Source organism: Rana temporaria, chromosome 2, assembly GCF_905171775.1.
Source record: "Rana temporaria chromosome 2, aRanTem1.1, whole genome shotgun sequence".
In the NCBI taxonomy this organism is placed as follows: domain Eukaryota; kingdom Metazoa; phylum Chordata; class Amphibia; order Anura; family Ranidae; genus Rana; species Rana temporaria.
The window spans coordinates 82,670,977-82,697,108 of NC_053490.1; the positions used below are offsets into that span (position 1 = coordinate 82,670,977).

Consider the following 26,132-nt stretch of genomic DNA (forward strand, 5'->3'; position numbering starts at 1 on the left):
AGCTTTGAACATCTCACAGAGAGAGCACTGTTCAATCCATCATCCAAAAATGGAAAGAGTATGGCACAACTGCAAACCTACCAAGACACGACCATCCACCTAAACTGACAGGCCGGGCAAGGAACGCATTAATCAGAAAAGCAGCCAGGTGACCTCTGTGAAGCATCTTGGTGGCAGCATCATGTTGTGGGGATGCTTTTCTTCAGCATGGACAGGGAAGCTGGTCAGAGTTGATGGGAAGATGGATGGAGCCAAATAAAGGGCAATCTTAAAATAAAACCTGTTAGAGTGTGCGATACTGACCCCTAAATATTTTTTACCTTCATTCAAGGAATACATGAAGTTAAAACATTTTTTTTTTTTTTTAAGCATACCAAATAATGCACATACAAAATGACAGGTAAGTGAAACAGCATGAATGATGACCATATACAATTCACAGTGTACCAGTCAATAGGACTGGTACACTGTGATCCAGTAAATCAGCTTTTTGTTTTTCATATTTTTTTAAACCAACAAAACAATTGTACCTCAATGATAACAGGAGGAAATTGCTGAATGCCCTTCCCCACCCACAAGGGCCCACAGCCACGGCAAGACCAGAGCACCCACCACCTTCCCCCTCTGGTATCATAACTTTATACATAAAACCATGGGCAATGATAGATAGAGTATAGTCCTCTACAACCCCATCATTTATATCAGTGTGTTTTGTACCTATACTTCTACCCTCAGATGAGGCCTATCAAAAAACAAAAACAAACAACACATTGATTGTACAGCATCTCCTTACTCCTTAAGATCCACATCTTCCTCCAATGTATCCTTCAAGTCAACCTACCTAAACCACACCTTCCTAAAAGTATTTTTTTTTTTGACTTTACAACTACTTTAAATCTTTGCAATGGTTGGCTTAAAGCGGTAGAAAACCACAGTTTAGGTAATAATGTGCTAGTATGCAAAATTAAGCCCTCCAGTGGCACGCTGTGACCATCTTCACCCGATCTTCCTTCCGATATGAATGGCCGAGATGACGATGATGTCACTCCTGTGCACACTTATATACCCTTGTATATAAGTTGTATACCCTTTTTTTTTTTTTTTTTTTTTTTTTACTTTTGCCTACAGGTAAGCCTTATTATAGATATAAATTATATCTCCTAAACCTGTACGGTTTAGGAGATATTCCCCGTGCATGCAGCCGCATGCGCTCTAAGTTTCTCGGCTGCATCTAAAGTAAATATCTCTTAAACAGTGTATGTTTAGGAGCTATTTACAGTGCCTATAGGTCAGGGGTGTCCAAACTTTTTTCAAAGAGGGCCAGATTTGATGAAGTGAACATGTGTCAGGGCCGACCATTTTACCTGACATTCTTTGAACCATTAAAACTCGGTCTAAGTGTGTTCGTCCGAGCAACTAATACACTGTCCAACAAGAATTTTCTCTTGCCTTTGTGGCTGTGTGTGGTGAAGAGATGAGCTTGGGCGTGTTATTTGGATATTCTGTATATATTTATTTTGTGGTCCCAACGAATCCCAGAGCGCTGCTCAGGACTAAGGATAAACTTGGGCGTGTTATTTTGATATACTGTATTTATTGGCGTATAACACGCACAGGTTTACCATTGCCATGAATGCAGCCTTTCCATTGCAACCAATGCAGCCTTTCCAATGCAACCAATGCAGCCTTTCCATTGCAACCAATGCAGCCTTTCCATTGCAACCAATGCAGCCTTTCCATTGCAACCAATGCAGCCTTACTATTGCAACCAATGCAGCCTTACCATTGCAACCAATGCAGCCTCACATGTGCCATGGATGCAGCCTCACATGTGCCATGGATGCAGCCTTTCCATTGCAACCAATGCAGCCTTACCATTGCAATCAATGCAGCCTTACCATTGCAATCAATGTAGCCTTACCATTGCAACCAATGCAGCCTTACCATTGCAACCAATGCAGCCATGAATGCAGCCTCACATGTGCCCATCTGCAGCCTTGGAGGGCAGAGGCAGGGGGCGGGACGAGTGGCGACAGATTACAAACAGGAGAATCTCTTGTTTACTCTGGCCTCTTTAATTCAAAGTCCCGCCTCCTATGATAGACAGAACAGTCTTCCAATGGCATCCCAGGAGACGGGACTTACAATACCGACGCTGCTGAGTAAACAGGAGATTCTCTTCATGTAATCTGACGGTGCTTGTCCTGCCCCCTCCCTGTCCCCTCCAAGGCAGCGCCGATAAATACGGTATATATTTTTTGTGGCCCTGGGGGCCACAAACAATATATATATCCAAATGCCCAGGGGGGCCATATTAAATCAACAGGGGGGCCGCATTTGGCCCGCGGGCCGGACTTTGGACATGCCTGCTATAGGTAAAAATCATAGAAAGGAGTTTACTCCCACTTTAAGATTGAACCCCAGCCTTAACGTGCAAGTAAAGCCCAAAAACACGTTTTTTTTTGTGTTGGACAGAGTGGCGATGGATTAGAACACCTGTCAGTTTTTATTTCTCTCTGTGCCCTTGTTAGGGAGATTCACCCTCTCTGTTTGTCTTCTTTACCATTATCATCGAAAGTGAAAGCATGCAAACACTTGGCGAACACTGATAACACATGATAAGAACATGTTTGATGTTATGTTTTCTTCTTGCAGGTGTGCCAAGAGTTAGTGGAAGAATATGAACAAGTGAAAATTATTGTAAATACGTTGGAATCCTTTAAAATTGAAAAGCCTGCAGATTTCCCTGTTGCTTTACAAGATGAACCGGCGAGGGACCCTGCAGTCTGGCCTCCACCAGTGCCAGCAGAACACAGGTGAGTGTGTATATAATGGTGCAGAGTAATGTTAGCACTGAGAATCCCAGATGTTGGGGACATCTGTCTGGATGCATCCTGGAGAAAACTATATGCAAATTTAAAACCTGCTCTTAAAACTGTTCTCTTGTGCATACACACGATCGGTTCGTCTGATGAAAACGGTCTGGTGGACTGTTTTCATCAGACGAACCGATCGTGTGTGGGCCCCATCATTTTTTTCCCATTGGTGAAAAAACGTAGAACCTGTTTTAAAATTATCTGATGGTTAAAAAAACGATAAAAAAAACGATCGTCTGTGGGGAAATCCATTGGTTAAAAATCAACGCATGCTCAGAATCAAGTCGATGCATGCTCGGAAGCATTGAACTTAATTTTTCTCAGCACGTCGTTGTGTTTTACGTCACCGCGTTCTGACACGATCGTTTTTTAACTGATGGTGTGTAGGCAAGACTGATGAAAATCAGCTTCATCGGATATCTGATGAAAAAATCCATCAGACCGTTTTCATCGGATGAACCGATCGCGTGTACAGGGCATTGGTGCTCATAAAGGTTTTGCAGTGTGATATTTTTGAGATGATGAGAAGTGCTTATAGTTCCTAAAGCTGTAATCCTTTACAAACCTATATTGGTCCTACAAAAAACACGCAGAGCAGGAGTTCTGCCTAAGGGCCCGTTTTCACTGTAAGTGTTACTGATCAATGGGAAGCCTGAAGCTGGGACAGTGCACACAACCACCTTGATGAAGTTCACTTCATATTCGAGGTCACCCCTTCACATCAGAGGCCGCGCTTTACATCTAAAGCCCCTATACATACGTCCCCACCATCACAGAGCCCCCAAATCACACAGTCCTCCCATCACAGATTCCCCCCAACCACACAGTCCCTTCATCAAATCAGAAGGGCCCTAGCTTTTGTCTCCAGCAGCATGGCAGAAACTGGAGGACACAGACTTCTGTCCTCTCCTGAATGTTGGGGGCAGCCCTGTACGGTGCTTTGCCCTGGAGCAAGGACATGCATTGCCATGGAGTGGTTGAGTCTGGTAATATCACCATGGCCATAAATATTGCTGTGTGTCCTGGCCCTAGAGCAGGGGTGTCAAAATGGATTTCATCATGGGCAGCATCAGCATTATGTTTGCCCTCAAAGGGCCGGTTGTAGCTGCAAGACTGGATGTCAAGAGCACCCCACCCCCTCTTACGTTGGATGTCAAGAGCCCCCCATCATCATAAGTCAAGAGTCCCTTTATCCTCCCTTACATAACAGTGCACCCTTTTAACTTGTACTGCTGCTGGGGAGAAACTGGGGGCAGAGCTGGAAAGCAGAAAATGCAGGGACCAGAGGAGGGCTGAAATTAGTTGCCAGGATCTGCTGAATGCTGAGACCAGGGGAGGAGGAGACAAGGGATTTCTGTGGCTGCACAGAGAGGCGTAAGATCTGGTGGTGCAGTTCAGTCCTCTCTATTGCTGACTGCTGAGACAAGGTGGGGGCAGAGATGAAGGGGGTGCCGCAGCTGGAGGAGAGGTGCAAGGGCCATATGAACTGGCTTTGTCGGCCGCATTCGGCCCAGGGGCCTTGTGTTTGACACATGTGCCATAGAGTGTCTTTGGTTGTTATGGTGCTGACAGGTGGCCCACACCGCATTATGCCAACTCATGATGGTAATAGAGGTCAAACTGGTTCCCATGCTTAAGGCACAAACAGCACCCCCGGGTGCCACGGCATCCTGGTTGAGAAACAATATGTATAAAACTAATCTTCAAACTCTCAATGCTTTAACATTTTTAATGGAACTTCAAAAGTAATTTTCAACATTATAAAATCTGCAGCTTTTATTTAAACAATAAAAGAAGATGAAAATAAGCGCAAATGGATCTTGTGCAATAAAATGGTTTATTTATTTGGTATAAAAACAAATTGACTTAAAGGCTTAGAAAAAGGAGGAGAATATGCTAAAAACTCATTACGTAGCCCTCCATCTGGGCAGAGGTGCCATCAGAAGACAGAGATTGCTGCTTCCCCATGAGCTCTTTCTAGCGAGTCCTGATGATACAACTGACAGCCGCCAACAGCTGTACTCCAGCCCCACCACTGGCCACAGAGTGTGGGCTACTACTGACTGCCTTCTCCTGGCCTGAAATATGCTGTTCCTTTGCAATGAATTGTGAGTTGCCAATTTGTTTTTATACCAAATAAATGTTTTATTGTTATTGCACATGATCTGTACGCTGAACGGAAAGTAGCTGATAAGCGAATAATAGGGGATGTGCAGCACTGAGATACAACCAAGGATGGGCAACATGTATATTTAAAAAAAATAATCAATTATTCATGATACCCAGTGCAATAGTAAATACAATTGTGCTCAGGGTTTCTGCTGTAAAAAAATGCTTCAGGAACACTACAAAAACATTGGGCCAAATTCTTAAAACCATGTGTAAATTTAGGATTATCTAACTTATGTCATTTAAGTTACGGCGCCCTAAGTTGGTGTCGTAACTACCGTATTCTCAGTGCATTTGCGCACAAAACTGCGCCATCCTTAACTTAAGTTTCAATGCGTAAGGCGTGGTTATGGCAAGTGGGAATGAAGTGGGCGTGCTTCATTGTAATGAGCCGTGACCCCATGCAAATGAAGTGCCGGCCGTACTGCGCATGCGCGCACGAATCTGGACCTCAATGCGCATGTGCAGAACTTTGGTCAGCGCAATCAGTGAGATAGGTAAAAGGCCAAGCGTACTTAGTTTGAAGATCGCCCTGTGTCTAAATAGCCCCAGTCAAACACACTTCAATTGCAAAAGTATTTCCCTGTGTTCCCTTCCTAAAGCAAGTTGCTTCTGCTTTGAACGTTTGTCAGTGTTTGTTGGTAAGATTGTTTTGTGAGAAAAGTGTTTGTGGAGTTGGAGGGTATAGTTGGTGTTTGTTTTTGCTAATTTGTTTTTTGTTTTGATTGTTTGCCTGTTTGTTTTTCCTAATAGTTTTTTTTGGGTTTTGTTTATATTTTTTGTTTTCCTTTTTTGCCTGTTTGTTTTCGAATTAATAGTAGCTGTCTGTCTATTTTTTATTTTGGCTTGTTTGTATTTTCTTTGGTGTGTGTGTGTATTGTTGTTTGTTTTTTGGGTGAGTTCCCTGTTGCTGGGTGTTGTCTGTCATGGCTCCCAAGCGCAGGAAGCTAAATTTTACACCGGCAGAGAAGCATATACTTGCTCAGGGCGTCATTAAATTTGGGCGATTTCTCCATGGCCCTGAGAGCCACACCACCACCCCGGCCAGGAGGAAGGAGATCCTTCAAAAGATCACCGATCGGATCAATGCGGCGGGGGGGGGGGGGGGGAGACCAGGACCATCGCTGGAGTTCAAAAATAAATAAATGACTTGAGGAGCGTGTCCCGGAACAAGCTGGCAACGCTGCATGCCCATACCAGGGGCACTGGAGGAGGGGGACCCTGCCCAGTCAGGATGAGTGAGGAGGAATGGGCAGTGGCCCAGTGTTTCCACCCACAGCAGGTGGTGGGCCTGCCTGGCTTTGACAATGATCCTCTTATGAGGACAGGTAATTTTTTGGAATTTCTATCTGGTGATTAGCATGTGTGGGTGGGGGAAGGGAAGATGTGCCAAGTGTCTGGATCCAACAACCTGTGATTGTTTTGTGTCCTCCCCAGATGGCCAGGAGGTTGCAGCCCCATCAGCCCAGGAGGTGGCAGCCCCATCAGCCCAGGAGGTGGCAGCCCCATCAGCCCAGGAGGTGGCAGCCCCATCAGCCCAGGAGGTGGCAGCCCCATCAGGTCAGGAGGTTGCTGGCCCATCAGGTCACGAGGTTGCTGGCCCATCAGGGCAGGCTGCTGCACCACCCCCAAGACAGGCTCATGCAGAGTCCCAAGAAGGGCAGGATTCGCCATGGGAGGGGAGTGCCCACAACTCCCCTAATTTGGATGTTGAGTGGGAGGAGGATGAGGGGGAGGAAGATGACAATATTCTGATTGGGCAGGAAATAATGATGGGCCAAGATATGACCTTTGAATCATCCCCTGAGGGAACCCCACAGGCGCCCAGAAGTCAGGCCACCATCATGGGTCGCCCCTTCCAACCCTCCTCCAACATGCAGCAGCACCCATGGCTCACTCCAACTCCTCCTCCAAGGCCACAAGCCTCAGGGGCAAGTAGGATGCCGACCCCTGAAAACAGGGGGGGGTTGGTGCGTCTGCCGGTCAGTCTGTTGAGGGACAATGTCCGGCAGACCCGCAGTCTGTCTGCAATACAAAAAACTATGAGCAAGGTGGAGCGCAGCCTGGGTGCAATGAGGGAGTCACTGGGTGACGTGGCCACCAACTCCGTGGGGGTCATCACCTGTTTGTGGGACCTGAGGAACGCCACAACAGGTGTGGCCCAGGAGGTGACTGCCCTCACCCAGGCTGTGCAGGCCAATACCCGGGCTGTGCAGGCCAATACGGCTGACATTACTTCCTGTCTGACAAGGATAGCCGTTGCCTTGGAGGGAAGGCCAGCAGGAGGACAGACACCAGGGGAGGCTGCTTCCTCCCCTGTACAGTCCCCCCGCCCTGAAAATACTCCCTCCCCTGCACAGACCCCCCCCGTGAAGATCCCCCAGTCGGCCGTGGCCGTCCCCGTGCCCGTGACCGTGGGCAGCCCAGAAGGAGCACTCGGCAACATCCCTAATTTGCAGGGGTACTTTTTTTTTTTTTTTTTTTACACTGTACTTATGATTTGGTTTATGTGTGTGAATGATGTGTGAATGTGGGGGGGTGGCATTCCTGAAAACATAAGGGTGTCACCCTCAGTTTTGGTGGAGTAGGGATCCCCAGGACCAGGGAGAAGTCATCCTAGGTTCCTGAATGGTGTATGAATGCACAGTGACATAATTGGAGCCGTGGCGGGGCGTTACTGCTCCCAAGTACCAAAGGGGGGGGGGGTACTTGGATCTAATCCAATTCGATGTGCATGTGATGTGTCTGTGCTAGGGACCACAGTGACGTGCATTCATGCATTCTCATTGTGAGATAATTAATGTGCGTTTTGTAAATAAAAATAAACATTCTCTTTGGCATATAAGTAATGTGCATTTATTTAGCAAAATAAAGATTTAAATGTCACATAATCTCTGTGATTTGTTCTGGGCAAATCAAAAACAAAAATATAATTAGGATCCATTTACTGGGCAAAGATGCCTTCAGACAGTTGTCTCCTGATTGCCTGGCCCTCAGCAGACCGGGTAGAGGGGTTTGGGGGGGGGGGATTGCCTGGGTGGGGGGTTAGGTCAGGAGATATCTCCACATGCATGCCCCTTCTTAATGCAAAATTGTGCAGTATGCAACATGCCCCAATAATTTTGCATACAAAGTCTGGGGAATACAATAGTGTACCCCCAGTCTTGTCAAGGCATCTGAATCTTGACTTTAGCATGCCAAAAGTCCGCTCTACTATAGCCCGGGTCTGGCTGTGCACCTCATTGAAATTTCGTTCTCCAGGTGTTTGGGGGTTCCTAAAGGGGGTCATCAGGTGGGGTCCCAAGGCATATCCTGAGTCACCTGTAAGGGAAAAGACAGGAGGATATTAGTCATGCATGTGCCCCTTGTGATGTCTGCATCATGGGGGGGGCATACCTGACACCAATGTCACTCACCAATCAGCCAGCTGTCTCCATACACGTTCATCTCAAAGTCTCTGTAGATCTTGGTCTGCCTTAGTATGAAACTATCATGGCACGAGCCGGGAAACTTGGCACAAACGTGCCAGATGAGGCCATGTGCATCTACGATCATCTGGACATTGATCGAATGCCAGCCTTTCCTGTTTCTGAACAGGTGTTCAGTATCATGGGGGGGCTGGAGTGCCACATGGGTGCAGTCAATCGCCCCAATGGTCTTAGGAAAGCCAGCAATATTGTAAAAGTCTGTCATTGCTTGCACACGCTGGTCCTCCTGGGTGGGCATGACAAACTGGTGGCTCATGCGCCGCAGTATGGCAGGGACCACCTGATGTAGACATTTACTCATGGTTGACTGCACCATCCCAGCCACACCTCCAGATGCTCGCTGGAATGAGCCACTCGATAAAAAATGGAGGGTTGCCATAACTTTTTCAAGAGGTGTCAGGGCATGGGAACGTAGGGTTGGGGCGATTAGATCCTCATGAAGGAGTTGGGTGATCTCCAGGATGGCCTCCCTATCAAATCAGTAGTTGCCGATGACCTCATAAGCTGGCATTTGCCAAATATCACGGCGTGGCCGATAAACACGCACCTGTGCCCTCATCCTCCTCCTCTGTGCCCTCCTCCTCCTTTGTGCCTGTAAGGCAGCAAGTGCCGTTAAAATCATCGCTGGTCCTGGCATTTTTAAACAAAAACCTTCACAACTAGAGCTATAACCTCTAGTCACTTCCTTCAGCAATCCCTTCCACAGCATGTGTAAAATTAGGGCTGGTTTTATAATGTGGAAATTTAGTCAGAAAAACTAACAGGTGCGCACAGGGCGGAAAATACGGCACACACACTTAATTCTGAGAATCGCCCTAACTCCCTCATTTGCATCTTTGCCTATCAAAAACAGCGGCGAGCCTAGCGTAATTTGCGCCCGGGAATGCGCAGGTGTAACTAATTTAAGTACAGCTGAAAATACGGAAATCTTTGCTTAAGTCGTTTTGACGATCGCGCGCAAATATACGCGCCGTGTAAAATTAGAAAAATGGAGTTTAGTCTGCGTATCTCTTTTGAGAATTTGGCCCATTGTTTTTCTGCTCCTAGATGCTGAAGCTCAAAAAAGGCTAATGGCCTAAAGTAGTGTGCCTGTTCACATGATAACACTATTTAGCTTCTAGGAGCAGAAAATAGAAAAAAAAAGGGGAAAAATAAATGCCCTTAAACAAGAGACCTTACATTCGAGATGGCTGTGAGTAGTTTTCTTGTTTATTGCACAGCTAGCATAGGCTTTTGAATACTAGCTGCTATCTCTATGTACCCGTGAGAATGTGGTTGAAGCAAAGGCAAATTTAAAAGGGACCTCTGCATGTCTAAAAAGTACAAAATGGAATCTCTACAGCAGGGATGTCCAACCCGTGGTGCACGGGTCACGTGTGGCTCACAAAGCCCTCTGATGTGGACCACAACCCCAAACTAGAGAAGCGCATACCCATGCCCTCGGATGGTGGGTTGGCAAGCCCAGATCGTGATCAATGGGTTGCCGACGCACCGTTCAAGAGCATCAGGGTGCAAGAAGCAAGCTGCCACGTGGGAAGCAGGAGCTGCATAAGCTAATGCTTTCTCTATAGCGCTGTCTCCTGGCCAATGGAGAGTGATACCATATGCACTTCGCCTGGGACCTTTCTAGCAGCCTGGAGAGTGATAGCAGCAGGAGCTTTTGAAAGGAAAAAAATCAGTGTATTGAACAACACATACACCGCTCTTTTGCAATGGGCATATTGGCACATATAAAAGAGTTAACAACTATTCGGCTGCTTTCACACTGATTGGCTTTCCTGCCGGTTAGCTGCACTGAGCCATAGAAAGTTTCAGAAAGTGCACCACACCGCAAGATATAATAGAAATCTATGGCAAAGCGCAGCTAGACCACAGAAAAGCTGCATGTGCACTGCGTTGCACCCGTGGTGCAAGTAATTTACAGTGCATCAGTGTGAAAGCAGCCTTCTAAGGGGCTCAGGACAGTAAGGGCTTGTTTACATTTGCGGTTGAAGGGGGCAGTAAAACCCCATAGTTGAGAAATTTTTTACCATACACCCCCCCTAGTGTAGTGTCAAGGGTTGCAGTGACGACTCTGCCCCATGTTCCAGGGAACCCATGCATCGTCCCTGTCACATTCTATTTTACACTTGGACAGAATTGGAGGTGGGGGTGGCATATATAGAAACCAATCCCTTCCATTTTCCTCCTGCAGCAACTGAAATATGGGTTGATTTAGTGGTAAAATCTGGTGCAGGTGTGCATGGTAGCCAATCTGCTTCTAACTTCAACTTGTTTAGTTATAGTGGTTGTAAAGGTTTGTGTTTTTTCACCTTAATACATCCTATGCATTGGATAGATTGATAGCAGTGCAGCCATTGGCTCCCGCTGCTGTCGATCAAATCCAATGACACGGCCGCGGGACCAAGACATACACTCTGCGTCCATGGACGCAGAGTGTATGAGAAAGGAGCCTGCCCACAAGCTAACCCCCTTGGGAGAGAGCTTCCCAAGGGGGTTAGCTATTGCGGGGAGGAGCCACAAGAGCTGCCGTGGGACCCCAGAACAGCAGGATTGGGGCCACTCTGTGCAAAACGAACTGCACAGTGGAGCCAGCTGTGCCCGTGTCTCCCTAGCTTGGTGTTTCAGTGAGTGCTGAAGAAGCGGAGCAGAGAGCAGTGATTGACAGACACTGCTCTGAGCAGCCTGAGAGCTGACTAATCAGTGGTCATTGGTCATATGATTGTTTAATGCTCGGTCTTAGAGCTGGTATGGGATGCTACAGCGAGTATGTATTTATTTCTTAGTAGTCCCAATCTTCTCTTATAAGACCAACACAGATACTTTTGTACCAGTACTGTTACTAAGGCACATTTTTGGGCAGGTTAATTCCACTTTAAGATTGCAAACCACTTTTATGATTTCATCATTTCATTGATATTGAACATGTCAGTGCTATCATTATGTCCACCATTCACAAACCCCCAAATCCATCATTATCTATCTGCAAAGCTTTCACAGTCTGCTTGCTGGAATCATGCTTTAGATGCATCTTCGATCGGTTTGACCTTGTAATAAATACCTAAAGCTATTTACTGTAAATGCTGTCTCTTTTTCTGACATGCATTTCCTTGCAAAAGCTTCATTTGGTGGTTTTGTGCAATCAATAATCTCTCTATTTGCTTGTAGGATTGTTACATCTGCTCAGAGGGATGTTTTTATGAATTGTCTCTTGGTTAGTCTGTTTTATTTTCGATATGTCTGTTCGCTGAATGATTCCATCCACCGCGGTGTAATCTGTCTCAGAGCTACATTCTGCCACCTTTTATTTAAAAGCAGCGTGTTGTTGCGGAGCTATGAGACAGACGCATTTAATATTAGATTCTGCTGTAAAGACATCATTTGTCTGGCATTGACATGTGGACAAAGTTACTGGCAAAAACAGCTCATCTTGTTTTTTTACTGCATTTGGTCTTCAGACAGCTTAAGCAATCCATCTTATTTTTTATAGTCATTCTATTTGTTCTATTTTCCATTAAGGTAGTATAGGATAAACATAATACTGGGGGTAACATTTATATACATAATTGCACATCAGATCATGTATATGTGTTGTATGCAAAAATGTCAGCATTGATCTTTTGGTCTGTTTTGCATCATCATGCAGCCAAAATGTGTACAAAAAAAAAATATATATGTCTTTAAATTATGTTAAAGCAATAGGTTAAGGCCGTTCACACTGGTACGACACGACCGTCGTACTACTTTGGATCCGACTTTGCCCTGCGACTTGAAGTCTGACATGTGTCTGAATTCAATGAACAGGGATCCGACTTCGATCCCTGACAATACCAGGCAGTGTGCCTGGTATAAACCAAATAAAAAAAAAAAAAAATGGCATGATTTCCCCTTCTAAGAGCATACCAGGCCCTTTCGATCTGGTATGGTTTTTAAGGGGAACCCCCAACCCCGAAAAAACGGCCTTCTCCCTTCTCCGGTTCTTCTCCCGCTGTCCACTATCTTCTGCTCTTTTGCCCGCTCTTTTGCTAGCTCTTGCCCGGTCTTCTTCCTTCTTCTCTTCTTTCGATGTTGACACAATGCTCTCTCCCGCTGTAATGCTGTGTGCGAGATGCGCACCGACTTGTATAGGCATGGGGCTGGGTCACCAGGTGATGTCTCTCGGTGACCCCGCCCCCTTATGACGTCACCACCCCATCATGCTCCAAGCAGTGACGGGGCGGTGACATCCCAGGGGGGGGGGGGCGCTTGCACGTCCCCACCCCCTTTCCTGACCGGCCAGACTGCGTGCTTGGATAAGGGTTTGGTATGGACTTTGCTGTTTTTTCGTGGTAGTGGGTTCCCCTTAAAATCCATACCAGACTGAAGGGCCTAGTATGGGGGAGCCCATGCCGTCTTTTTATTTAAAATTTGGCGCAGAGTTCCTCCTCAAGATCATCAGAGCACAAGTCTTATACCAAAGTCGGATCATGCAAGACGCCAATCTGACTTTGAACCAACTTAAGTGATAGTCAATGGGCTGAAGTAGGATCAAAGTCGGACCAAAGTAGTACAGGGAGCATTTTCAAAGTCGGACCGACTTGTGTCGGACCAGTTAAGACAGCCCTCATAGGGAAACATTGATTTTCACACGTCATACGGCATGAGCTCCCAATATCGGAGCGTTTGTCGCATCAGTGTGAACCCCGACCTAGGGGGCTGTTCAGGCATTTGCCAGAGCCCATTTATTGACCGTCAAGACCCAACCTCGTCAGCTCCACCACTGTCCTTTCTGGAATCCATCCTCCATCCATGGGGAAAAGCCAATACTAAATATTGGGGCTGTAATGTTGCTATAGTCTAACACAGGGGTGTCCAATCTTTTGACCTTCCTGGGCCACATTGAAAGAATAGTCTTGGGCCACATATAAAATACACTAACAATAAGGATAGCTGATGAGCAGAAAAAGTCAGGCAGATCACAAGGTAAAGGGGTTGTAAACCCCCATTTAAAAAAAACAAACAAACATGTCATACTTGCCTCCACTGTGCAGTTCCTTTTGCACAGTGTGGCACCGATCCACCTCTTCTGGGGTCCCCTGGCGGTGCTGTTAGCTTCACCCTACATCGTATAACCCCCTAGGAGAAGTGTTCTCCCTGGGGGTTACCGTGCAGGCGATCTCCCGAGTCCGGCTTTTGCGTCCATAGACACAGAATCACCGCCTGGGGCCCGCCCCCCGGCACCTGCATCATTGGATTTGATTGACAGCAGTGGGAGCCAATGACTGCGCTGCTATCAATCTATCCAATCAAGAGTATAGACAACGAGCAGAGAGGTAGAGGGCGTCTCTGCCGTGGGAACGAACAGGCTCAGGTGAGTAAAACGGGGGGCTGGGGGGCCGTCAGTGTCAGAATTTTTTTCACCTAAATGCATAGGATGCATTAAGGTGAAAAAACGCGAGAGGTTTACAACCCCTTTAACGATCATTGATATAGGTAATGTACCTATCTGAGTAAAAAAAAAAAAAAATGTATTTTTATTGTAACATATGGAACTTTGTAACTAATGACTGTGAACTATGTATCTTGTACTGTATAATATCTTATGCAGCATTTGCCTTATATTTCTTTATTTTTTGAAAAGGCAATAAAGCAATAAAAATAAATGTTTAACCACTTCAGCTACTGAATGACCTGCCCATTTTTTGCGATTTTGCACTGTGCCGCTTTAACTGACAATTGCGTGGTCGTGTATTCTACATATTTTTGGTAATAAAAATCGCAATAAGCGAATATTGATTGGTTTGCACAAAAGTTATAGCGTCTACAAAATAGGGAATAGATTTATGGCATTTTTATTATTATTATTTTTTTTACTAGTAATGGCGGCGATCTGCAACATTATGGTGGACACGTCGGACACTTTTGACACATTTTTGGGACCATGCATTGTTTACTGTATAAATGTCACTGTCCGGAAAGGGGTTTACACTAGGGAGCGATCAAGGGGTAATTGTGTTCCCTAGGTGTGTTTCTAACTGTGGGGGGAGGGGACTGACCTAGAGGAAATGACAGATCGTGTCGGCCATTAGGAACTGACAATCTGTCATTCCTCACAGAACAGGGATGTGTGTGTGTGTTTACACACACACACATATCTCTGTTCAGCCTCTCGTGCCCTCGATCGCTTGTGACCGGTGGTCATCGTGACTGCCGGTCACGAGCATCGACACCCCCGCGATGCAGCGGGCGCGCGCCTGCTATCCCGCTCAAAGAAGCCGACGTACAGCTACGAAGGCTCGCGGGATCGTGCCGACCTGCCACCGTATAATGACGGCGGCTGGTTGGCAAGCGGTTGACAAAAAAAAAAAAGAGGACAACATAAAACTAGTGCAATATTTGACACTAGTAGCAATTCTCAATTAATTATCCATCAGATATTTTGGTTCTAATTTTTCCCTTTTGTGCACATTATCCTTGAAAATAGTTGCTCAGAAATATAGGTGCTGCTGAAAAACCGCAGACATGAATAAGGCGTGATTGTAAAGAGTGCAATGTTTTTCTTTAGGAAGGTAAAACGGATAAAAGCCCAGTAAAGAGACCCTGTCAACATTTTCTTCAGCTGCAAGTGTTTTTTTACAAAAAAGAACCCCAAGAAATCAAAATTTTAAGTAAGTTTATGATTTTGTGTTGGGCCACATTCATAGCCGACTTGGACTGCATGTTGGATGCCCCTGGCCTAACGATTCATGCAGTGGCACCTCATTAACTACTTAAAGAACACCCATGGCAGTTTTACTGCTAGAGGGCTGCTCTTCTGTGCAGAATCATTTGTATACAGTATATACATAATTCTGCAGGGGGCGTGCACATGCAGCCAACGGGCCTCTTCTGCTGTGGTTATTCACAGCAGAAGCCAATCTGCGGGTGCTGGGCACAAGATGTCCACTGGCACCCGCCGATCATCAGTAAAGTACACACAACGGGGACACTGTCTAGACACACAGATAACCCCTTGAGTGTCCGATTGTCCGCTGCAATATTGAGCTATAAGTCGCTAATTGCTGCCAATACTAGTATAAAATAAATCAAAATTTCATAAATATATACTATAGCTTGTAGATGCTATAACGTTCCTGTAAACCAATCAATATATGCTTATTGGGATTTTTACCAAAGCACATGTATCAGAATACATACTGGCCTAATTTATAAAGAATTATTATTTTTTTATTTTTATTATTGGATATGCTTTATAGCAGAAAGTAAAAAATATATACCAGTAGTTTTTTTTTTTTTTTTAATTGTCTGTCTTTTTTTTTTGCTTATATTGCAAAAAATAAATGCAGTGGTGATCAAATACCACTAAAAGAAAACTCTGCATACATTTTATTTCTGTACATTGTTGCACGACCACGTAATTTTTTCGTCAAAGTAACGCAGAAAATGGCCTGGTCATATAGGTTACATATAGGATAAGAAAAATAAATATTCAGCATTTCAATACCTGCAGTTGCAATGGTACAGAACAACATTTTACATGTTTACCTGTTACCCAAAAATGGAGAAGTGTAATTCAGGAAGAACACTGGGCCAGATTCACATAGAATTGCCCTACGCTGCGGCGGCGTAACGTATCCCATTTATGTTACACCGCCGCAAGTTTTCAGCGTAAGTGCTTGATTCACAAAGCACTTGCCTGTAAACTTGCGGCGGCGTAGCGTAAATCCGCCCGGCGCAAGCCCGCCTAATTTAAATGGGGCGGGGACCATTTAAATTAGGCGCGTTCCCGCGTTGAACGTACTGCGCATGCTCCGTCCCTAAAATTTCCCGACGTGCATTTCGCTAAATGACGTCGCAAGGACGTCATTGGTTTCGACGTTAACGTAAATGGCGTCCAGCGCCATTCACGGACGACTTACGCAAACAACGTGAAATTTAACATTTCGACGCGGGAACAACGGCCATACTTAACATTGGCTAGACCACCTAGAGGGCAGGTTTAGTTTTACGCCGCGTATCTCTACGGAAACAATGTAAATTTACAGCGACGGGCAAAGCGTACATTCGTGAATCGGCGTAACTAGTCATTTGCATATTCTACGCCGACCGCAATGGAATCGCCACCTAGCGGCCGGCCTAGAATTGCAGCCTAAGATCCGACGGTGTAAGTCAATTACACCTGTCGGATCTTAGGGATATCTATGCGTAACCTGATTCTATGAATCAGGCGCATAGATATGACAATCGTATCTCAGAGATACGCCGTCGTATCTCTTTTATGAATCTGGCCCATTGTGTCCAGGCGCTCAGTGGTTCAATTTCTCTCACTTTCTATACCATTGACTTCTGTGAATGAGACAGGAAGTGAGGGGATAGCTCTTCAACAGGGACAGTAAACACTTGTAAGAGGTTAAAACCATTTTCCGCTATATCCAAATCTGGGAAAAAAAGGTTTAGCTGGAGCTCTAGTTCATAAGAACCAGCTTTATTTTTGATGCTTAAACAAGATTATAAGTGTAAAAAATGATTGTTGTGAGAGCCAGATAAAAATAAAATGTCTGTGTTGTCTCCTCAGGGCTCCTCCACAAGTTAGAAGACCCAACAGAGATGTAAAGCCTTTGCGAAAAGAGTCTCCAGCAATACAGCCTCATGGGCCAGTGGGCAGAGCCCATCCTATTTCAAAAAACGAGAAACCCTCTAACCGAGACAGGGATGTCAGAGGCAGGGCGAAAGATGACAAGGTAAAAATTGTGCATATTATATTGTTACTTTTCAAAAACTGTAATGCTGCGTACACAAGACCGTTTTTCGGGTTGTAAAAAATTACGAGCTAGATTCACGTAGCTCGGCGTATATTTTGGCCGGCGTAGCGCATCTCATATGCGCTACGCCGACGTATAATAGGGCGCCCAGACCATTATTCACAAAGATCTGGCGCCGTACGTTGCGCTGGCGTAGTGTAACTAGGCAGGTGTAAGCCTGCCTAATTTAAATGTGGAAGGTAGTGGGCGTGTTGTATACAAAGTAGCCGTGACCCCATGTAAATTTTTTCACTAACGAACGGCGCATGCGCACGCATGCTCAGAGTCACATCGCATATACTCCCTAAGATACGTCGGCTCAATGCTTTCGACGTGAACGTAACCTATGCACAGCCCCATTCACGTACCACTTACGTAAACAACGTAAAATTCGACGGCTGTTCCGACGTCCATACTTTAACATTGGCTGTGCCTCATATAGCAGGACGTAAGCCTTACGTAAAGGGCGTAGTGGGCGCAAGTACATTCGTGAATCGGCGTATCTAGGTCATAAACATATTCTACGCGTAAATCTACGGAAGCGCCCCTAGCGGCCAGCGTAAATATGCACCCTAGATACGACGGCATACTAACACTTACGTCGGTCGGAGGAAGCTAGAATTCAGGCGTATCTAGCTACCAGAATGACACGCATAGATACGATGGCGCATCTTTCTACTTACGCGGCGTATCAATAGATACGCCGACGTAAGAGCTACGTGAATCTAGCTCTACATTTTTAATGGTCTAGAAAAAGCAATGTTTTTTTCAACCCGATCGTTAAAACGGCCTTGCCTACATACAATCGTGAACAAAAAAATGCTCTAGCAAAGCGCGGTGACATACAACACGTACGACGGCACTCTAAAAAGGGGAAGTTCCATTCGGATGGCGCCACCCTTTGGGCTGCTTTTGCTGATTTCGTGTAAAAGACGATTTGCGCTTTTCAGTCTGTTACAGCGTGATGAATGTGCTTACTCCATTACGAACTCTAGTTTTACCAGAACGAGCGCTCCCGTCTCATAACTTGCTTCTGAGCATGCGTGTTTTTTTCACGTCGTTAAAGCCCACACATGACCATTTTTTACGCCGTTAAAAATGTTGTGAAAAATTAGAGCATGTTCGAAATTTTTAATGCCCATTTTTTACATCGTGAAAAATGCTCTGGGGCATACACACGATCGATTTTAATGACATAAAAAAAAACGTAATTTTTTACAACAAGAAAAACGGTCGTGTGTACGCGGCATAAGAGGCAAAGTAGATCAGCTTCTTGTTTTTACTGCTCCCCCGATCACCCACCTAAATTCTGACTTTTCAGCCAGATGCTGTAGTACAAGCTTCGTGTCTGCGTCAAATTTAACCTGACTTGCAGAGTTTGATAAACAGACTCTCCCATGGAGGTTAATGGGACCATGCTGCTTGGCTTGCAGTTGCGGCACAGTATTTCAATACAAAATCCACCTTGGGATTTACAAATGTCTTGCTTTTTAAAGGAGGGTAGAGTTTGCTGCCCTTGTTAAAGAGCCCTAAGGCACAGAGATTGCATACCGTAACATAACATTCATTGCTTTATATATGTAGAACACCAATGCAGATTCTTTAAACAAAAGCACTGTTTAGGAAATAATAAAGCTTATACATGGGCAAAAAAACAACAACTTATTCAGTACATCTTTGTAAATACATGCAATCCCCTCATTGTATATCCTTTAAAAACTCTACAAGTACAGAATAACATTGAGGATAGAGGACCATTTAGTGATCCCTCCAGGGCTCCTAGTGTTGCATACATCCTGATGACTGGCCCCTCTACTTCTTCCTGATCCTTCCACACTCTGGACATGCTCCGAATCCCCATTTTTACCTTCTTGTCCCCTCTAGTTAACACCATCACTCTCTCACTCTTAATCACACATTAATCTCTACTATTACATTATGTTTCATTCAATAATCAAAAACAATGTAACAAAGCGTTGAAACCCTCATAAACATTTGGGCCAAATAGACCAGCAGTCGTCAAACTGTTTGCATTTCATAAGGTTGATGGCTATAAGTCTTTCAAACGTGTAATTCCTGTGGGTCACTGCTACTATGTTTATAGCCTTATTGGATTTCCACTTAGGCCGAATTTTAATGGTTCAAACAATGTCAGGCAAAATGGTCGGCTCTCACGCATGTTCACTTCATCAAATCTGGCCCTCTCTGAAAAAAGTTTAGACTGGTCTAAGTATTCAGACCCTTTGCAACACTTGAAATTTAGCTTAGGTGCCTCCAATTTCACTTCATCATTGCTGAGAAGTTACTATACCTGCATTGGAGTCCACCTGTGGTAAATTGGGTTGATTGGACATGATTTAGAAAGGCACACACACCAAAGGCCTCACAGAAGACAATGCATACTGTATCAGAGCAAAAGCCACAAGGTCAAAGCAACTGTCTGCTGAGCTCAGAGACAGATGTCTTTGGAAGACATAGATGTGGGGAAAGCTACAAAAAATGTCTGCTGCACTGAAGGTTCTCAAGAGCACAGTGGCCTCCATTCTTCTGAAATGGAAGAAGTTTGGCACAACCAGGACTCTTCCAAGAGGTCATGTGGCCAAACTGAGCAATCGGGGGAGATGGACCTTAGTAAGAGAGGTGAACCCGATGGTCACTCTGACTGCACTCCAGAGATCCTGTGGGGAGATGGGCCAAATTTGCAAAAGGACAACCATCACTCCAGCCCTTATGACAGAGTGGCTAGACGGAGACACATGAAAAGGACCTGAAGGACTCTTCAGACTGTGAGGAAAAAGATTCTCTGGTGTGACAAAACCAAGATTGAACTGTTTGGCCTCAATTCTAAATGTTCTGTCTGTAGAAAACTAGGCACCATTCATCCCCCTGCCCAATACCATCCCAACAGTGAAGCGTGGTTGTGGGGGTGTTTTTCAGCAGCAGGTACTGAAAGACTGGCCAGGCTTGAGGAAAAGCCGAATGGAGCAAAGTATAGAGAGATCTTTAATTAAAACCTGTTCCACAGCGCTCAGGAGCTTAAGGCCCATACACACGATCAGACATTTTAACAACGGTCCGACAGACGTGTTTTATCGGACAATCCCAGCCGTCTGTATGCTCCATCGGACAATTTGTTTTTGGTTTTTCAACGGACAAATGTTCGCTGTGAATGCTCTCAAACTTTCCGGCAACAAATGTCCGATTGAGGATAATCCAATCGCGTGTACACAAGTCCATCGGACTAAAATCCAAAGTTCAAACAAGCATGCTCAGAACCAATGCTAAACATCAGACAAGAATAGCAGAAATTGCCGAAAGGGTGGTGGTAAAGAGCTGAAAAAACACGTGATTTGGTGAATGTTGACTGAAAAAGTTCTGCCTTGTGTATGCATACCAAGTTCACGGCCAATGCCCCTTCGGACAAAAATCCACAGAAAAGTCAGATGGAAGTCCGATCGTGTGTATGAGGCTTTAGACTGGGCTGAAGCTTCACCTTGCAAGATGACGACAATCCTAAACACACAGGATTCAAGACAACACAGGGTGGCTTAGGGACAACTCTGTGAACATCCTAGAGTGGCCCAGCCAGAGTCCTGATTTGAACCCTATTGAATTTCTCTGGAGAGACCTGAAAATGCCTGTCCGCAGTTGGTCCCCATCTAACCTGACCGATGTTCCCCATCCAACCTGAGAGGATTTGCAACGAAGAATGGAAGAAAAAAAAAACAATCCAAGTGGGAAAAGCTTGTTGCATCATACCCAAAAAGGCTCGGAGCTGTAATTGCTGCCAAAAGAGCTTCAACAAAGTACTGAGTAAAGGGCCTCCTTTTTTTTTTTACACTTCACAGTCTAACTCGGGTAAAGCCCCATACACATGATACGAAAATCGTACCAAAAATTCCGCTTTCAAATCGATCGTACGATAATTGGATCATTAGTACAGAGCTTCTGAGAGCCGATCAGGACAGTTCATCCGATATTATTCTATCGGACATGCGCTGATTTTTTTTCCGTACGATGCCAGATCGTATGATTTTCGTTTAATCAGTACAGCTGTCGTTCGAAAATGCAATACAAATGCATTACAACACATGACATCACTTCCGAATTTTTATTCTGTTGTACGAGAATTTTCGTGACTTTAGTAAACTCATCAGATTCGACAGATTAGATTAGCATGCAAAAAAATGGACAATCATTCGTCCGATAATCGGATCGCGTGTATTATTCTATCTATTTTCTGTGGTGTCTGTCCCTTGTCATGCTTTGTGCCCATTTTATCTTCTCTTTTTTTAGTTTCTGACATCATCAGCTGGTTTATGTAATTTTAGCAGCAAAATCAAATGTTAGGTTTCGTCTAAGAGAGGGTTTGTAAAATATATATATTTTCATGTTCAGTATTGGGGGGGGGGGGGGGGGGGGAGCACCGGCGCCTAATAGAGTACCGGCACCTCTTTTGGCCCACTTAAAGCACTGCTGGAAGGTGAATGGGTGCTTGGTGTCCTTCCCAGATGGAGTGTGTGTGTGGGCACTACAAGGTTAACTTACACTAACCCAACATTACATTTTGACAAAATAATTGGATTTAAATACCCTTTGTCCTATCCCTCTCTCATGATACAGATCTCAATATGTCTGTTTTGTACAGTAAACATTACACTTCAGAAAAAGCTATTTTTTTTTAAATACTTATTTAAATTATTAATTCTGTTGCCATGGTTGTTATCCCGGGAGACAGCGCAGTCAAGACCATGCAAAAATAATAATAGCCTTTGTTTAGCAGTACTTATCACAGGCAGAGGCCTCCCTTGAAAAGCTTAGCAGCATTTTAGATATTTATTTACTACTAGCAGCATTCTCCCTTTCCTGTTCTGTCTATGGCACAGTCTAGTGCAGATGCGTGTTGTAATAAATTGATGACGCTGCGGAACCATAAAAAAAAGGAGAAACACGCAGCATATTGATCAGTGCTGCTTAATAACTCCCACTTGCCTAGCAGCATCTGCTGTACATTTTGTGTATCTGGCAGTCCTGTGGTTGTGTTCCTGCAGTATTTCCCACCGATAACATCAGAGGAGTCACACAGAAAGCATGAAGAAACAGAATTTTATATGATCAAGGCAGAATTTCTAGAACAAGCTGACTTCATAATACTTTCCTCTGTTTGATTTTTTTTTTTTTCATGTAATAATCCTATAATAATGTAATTTTACATTATTGAAAAAAAGTTTGTGATAACATCTGATCTGCCGCCTTTCCCTTGTCACACCTGTATATTGAGTACAACTCTTAAAGCGTAACTCCACTTTTGTTGAGGAGGGGAATTTTTTTTCCCCACTGGGTGATCTATGTACATTACAAGAATTTTAACAAATTTTGTTGCAGATTCCTACCTTTTGTTATTCTGAAGAAATCCCTGTGTGTTTGTCAGTGTCCATGTCGGAAAGTGAGTCTAATGGGAGTGGTTTCATAATTATCAACCAGTTGTGCACCTGCAGGGCTCTAATGACGAAAGCTGCAGGGTCTGCATCCCTTTAGACATGTTCCTATTGGGAGTATGTCACCAAGAACAACATTTTTGTTGCAGGGGATGCCTGAAATCTGATTTGTATCTTTGTGCAGACTTTTGGTAAATTTAGTGAGCCAACCACCAACATGCCTAGTAAAAAAATAAAAATGCCATAAATCTATCCCCTATTTTGTAGACGCTATAACTTTTGCGCAAACCAATCAATATACCCTTATTGTTTTAAAATATGTAGCAGAATACAAATTGGCCTAAATTAATGAAGACATTCGATTTTTGTTTATTAAGTGTGTTTTATATATATATATATATATATATATATATATATATATATATATATATATATATATATATATATTTTTCATAATTGCCGGTCTTTTTTTGTTTATAGTGCAAACAAAATGCAGAGGTGACCACCAAAAGAGAGCTCTATTTGCCCTTGTCTCCCGCTGCTGTCAATCAAATCCAGTGAAACAGGTTTGATTGACTGCTGTCTGTGTCAGTGGAGCAGCAGGACTCGGGAGCATGCCTGCACGAGTGCCCCCATGGAATGCAGCTCTCCGTGGGGGCACTCGAAGAGGAGGAGCCTGGAACTCCGCCGTGGGACCCCAGGAAGGTCGAGGCTGCTCTGTGTAAAACCCTTGCACAGAGGAGGTACAGTGCCTTGCAAAATTATTCACCCCCCAGTTAAAGCTGAAATTAAAAGCTGATTGGCTACCATCCGCAGCTGCACCAGATTTTGCACTCTTCAGTTTTATTAAATCTACCCCCCATGTCACGTTGACTGTTTAGGGGAAAATGATGGTATATTTGTAAAGGGCACTTCCCCCATGAACACCCTGATACCCCACTTGGTAGCACTGCCTCTGTCGCAGCTGGCAACAATACCAAATGCTTCCAGCTATAGGGGAGCATGAGACCTTCTGCAGTGTGAGAGTTCTTAACCACTTCCCGCTTGGCCTAAAGCAAAATGACAGGATAACAGCTGCCACACGCCCGTGGGGGCACGCATCGCGGCGATCGGTGGTGCCGTGTGTCAGTCTGACACACCGCTACACCGATCTCAGTAAAGAGCCTCTGATGAAGGCTCTTTACCACGTGATCAGCCTTGTCCAATCATGGCTGATCACAATGTAAACAGGAAGAGCCACTGATCGTCTTTTGCTCACTCGCGTCTGACAGATGCGAGTAGAGGAGAGCTGAACGACTTCTCTCCTGACAGTGGGGGTCTGTGCTGATTGTTTATCAGCGCATCCCCCCTCGAATGCCCGCCCAGGACCACCAGGGACAACCAGGTATGCCCCCCCCAGACCACCAGGGAAATGCCAATCTATGCCAAGGCAGCTGCCAATCAGTGCACACCCACAATGCCTTCCAGTGCCAGTGCCACTAAGGATGCATATCAGTGCCATGTATCAATGCCCATCAGTGCCCAGCAGTGCCGCCTATCAGTGCCACCCATAAGTACCCATCATTGCAGCCTTTCAGTGCCCATCAGTGTCCCACTAGGGATGCATATCAGTGCCACCTATCAATGCCCATCAGTGCAGCAGATCAGTGCCCATTGTCAGTGCCCATCAGTGCCACCTCATTGGCGCTGCCTCATCTGGGGCCACCTTATCAGCAGCAAAGGTAATGCTGATCGGGTGAGTTTCAGGGATTTGGTGCCAGGAGGAAAGGCAACAACATCCCATCCCATCAATATTAAAATCCAACCAACTGAATGTACCACAAAATTATTGAAGGATGGTTGTGTGGAAAAATGTGACAACATTTTACTTTTTAGCAAATGTACACTGTACAGCACATAGAGGAAAACAACAATCTATGAATGGAGGCCAGGCGGATGAACGAAAAGCCTGACTTCCTCAATTTATAGATCATGTTTCGTTCATAGAAGCTATAGTACAGCTTCTGTGAATGGAAGAGGTGGGCATAAAGGGTACTATTGAAGATTGCATATGACAGGTCCCTTGGCTTTATTAACCCCTCCTGCAACAGAAGATTACAGAGGTGGGGGATCAGAGGAGGAAGGTTTCAACTAATGCAAGAGCCAGCAGCATAATGCCGCATACACATGACCGTTATTCATGTCATGAAAAAAACGAAATTTTTCTTGACTTGACTTGTCGTGATTCCTTTCAAGCCTTTTCGTTTGTAAAAAAAATGCTCGAGCAAAGCGCAGTGACGTACAACATGTACAACGACACTATAAAGGGGAAGTTCCATTCGAATGGCGCCACCCTTCGGGCTGCTTATGCTAATTTCCCTGTCTCATAACTTGCTTCTGAGCATGCACGTTTTTTTCCCCCTCGTTAAAGCATACACACGACCTTTTTTCACGACGTGAAAAACGACGAGAAAAAATAGAGCAGGTACCAAATTTTTTTTTGCCCATTTTTCTCGTCGAGAAAAATGCTCTGGAGCATACACATGGCCATTTTGAACACACAGAGCTGAAGCTCGGCTCGGGTGCCCCCACAGCGAACTCGATAGACAGGACGGGCCAGGAGCAGCGAAGAGGGACCCAAGAAGAGGAGGATCCAGGCTGCTCTGTACAAATCCATTGCACAGAGCAGGTAAGTATGACATTTAACAAAAAAAAGAGACTTTACAATCACTTTAAGAAAATTTTAACTATGCAGGAGAACAGTTAACCACCCCCTTTCCCTTGTAATAATGTAAAAGCTTCCTGACAATATGCATTTTCAATTCTTTTTAATGCCGAGCCAGAAGCATATAATACTCATTTTACTGAGAGGAGGAAAGTAACCAATTTACTGACCAGACTATAGGTAAATATTATCCTATGATGGTGGAGAACATTCATAGAAATCATTTAAAGGTTAAAGATTAAAACAAAAAAAATACCCTCTTATCTGTCAATTTAGGCTTGAGAGGACAGAAACTATCATCTACTTGCTGTATCCCAACAATCACCCAACTGTAGGAGGTACACGGTGGAGTCCATAAGCATACTAAACTGGAGACTTTTTCTTTTGTAGTGCCACCTAGTGGCAGAAATGCATTATTCTCTTGTTTAAGAATGCCATTGAGATGTACAGTGTTACTTGAATTGTATTCCAGGATTTGCCTGTCTTCAGCTGAGAGAACTTGCAATAATTTAATTTAAGACTTTACATAAAGTCTCATAAATCTTTCATTAGGTCCTCATGTTATATAGTTTGAAAACCATGTCATAGATATAATATTTATCATTGTAAAATAACATACTCCACAGTTCTTTTTTTTTTTCCAATTTTTCTGGGGAAACAGAACGGCTTTGATAAAA

The 26,132-nt window shown here is 44.6% G+C and overlaps 1 protein-coding gene across 1 annotated transcript in view; it reads left to right on the plus strand.

The window, feature by feature from the left end:
- KATNAL1 (katanin catalytic subunit A1 like 1) overlaps positions 1–26,132 on the plus strand; it is a 178,216-nt gene that overhangs the window by 26,269 nt on the left and 125,815 nt on the right. The window contains exons 3-4 of the mRNA XM_040340465.1: positions 2,656–2,816; positions 17,088–17,253. Of these exons, the coding sequence (XP_040196399.1) occupies positions 2,656–2,816; positions 17,088–17,253 (327 nt within the window). The remainder of the gene's footprint in view (positions 1–2,655; positions 2,817–17,087; positions 17,254–26,132) is intronic.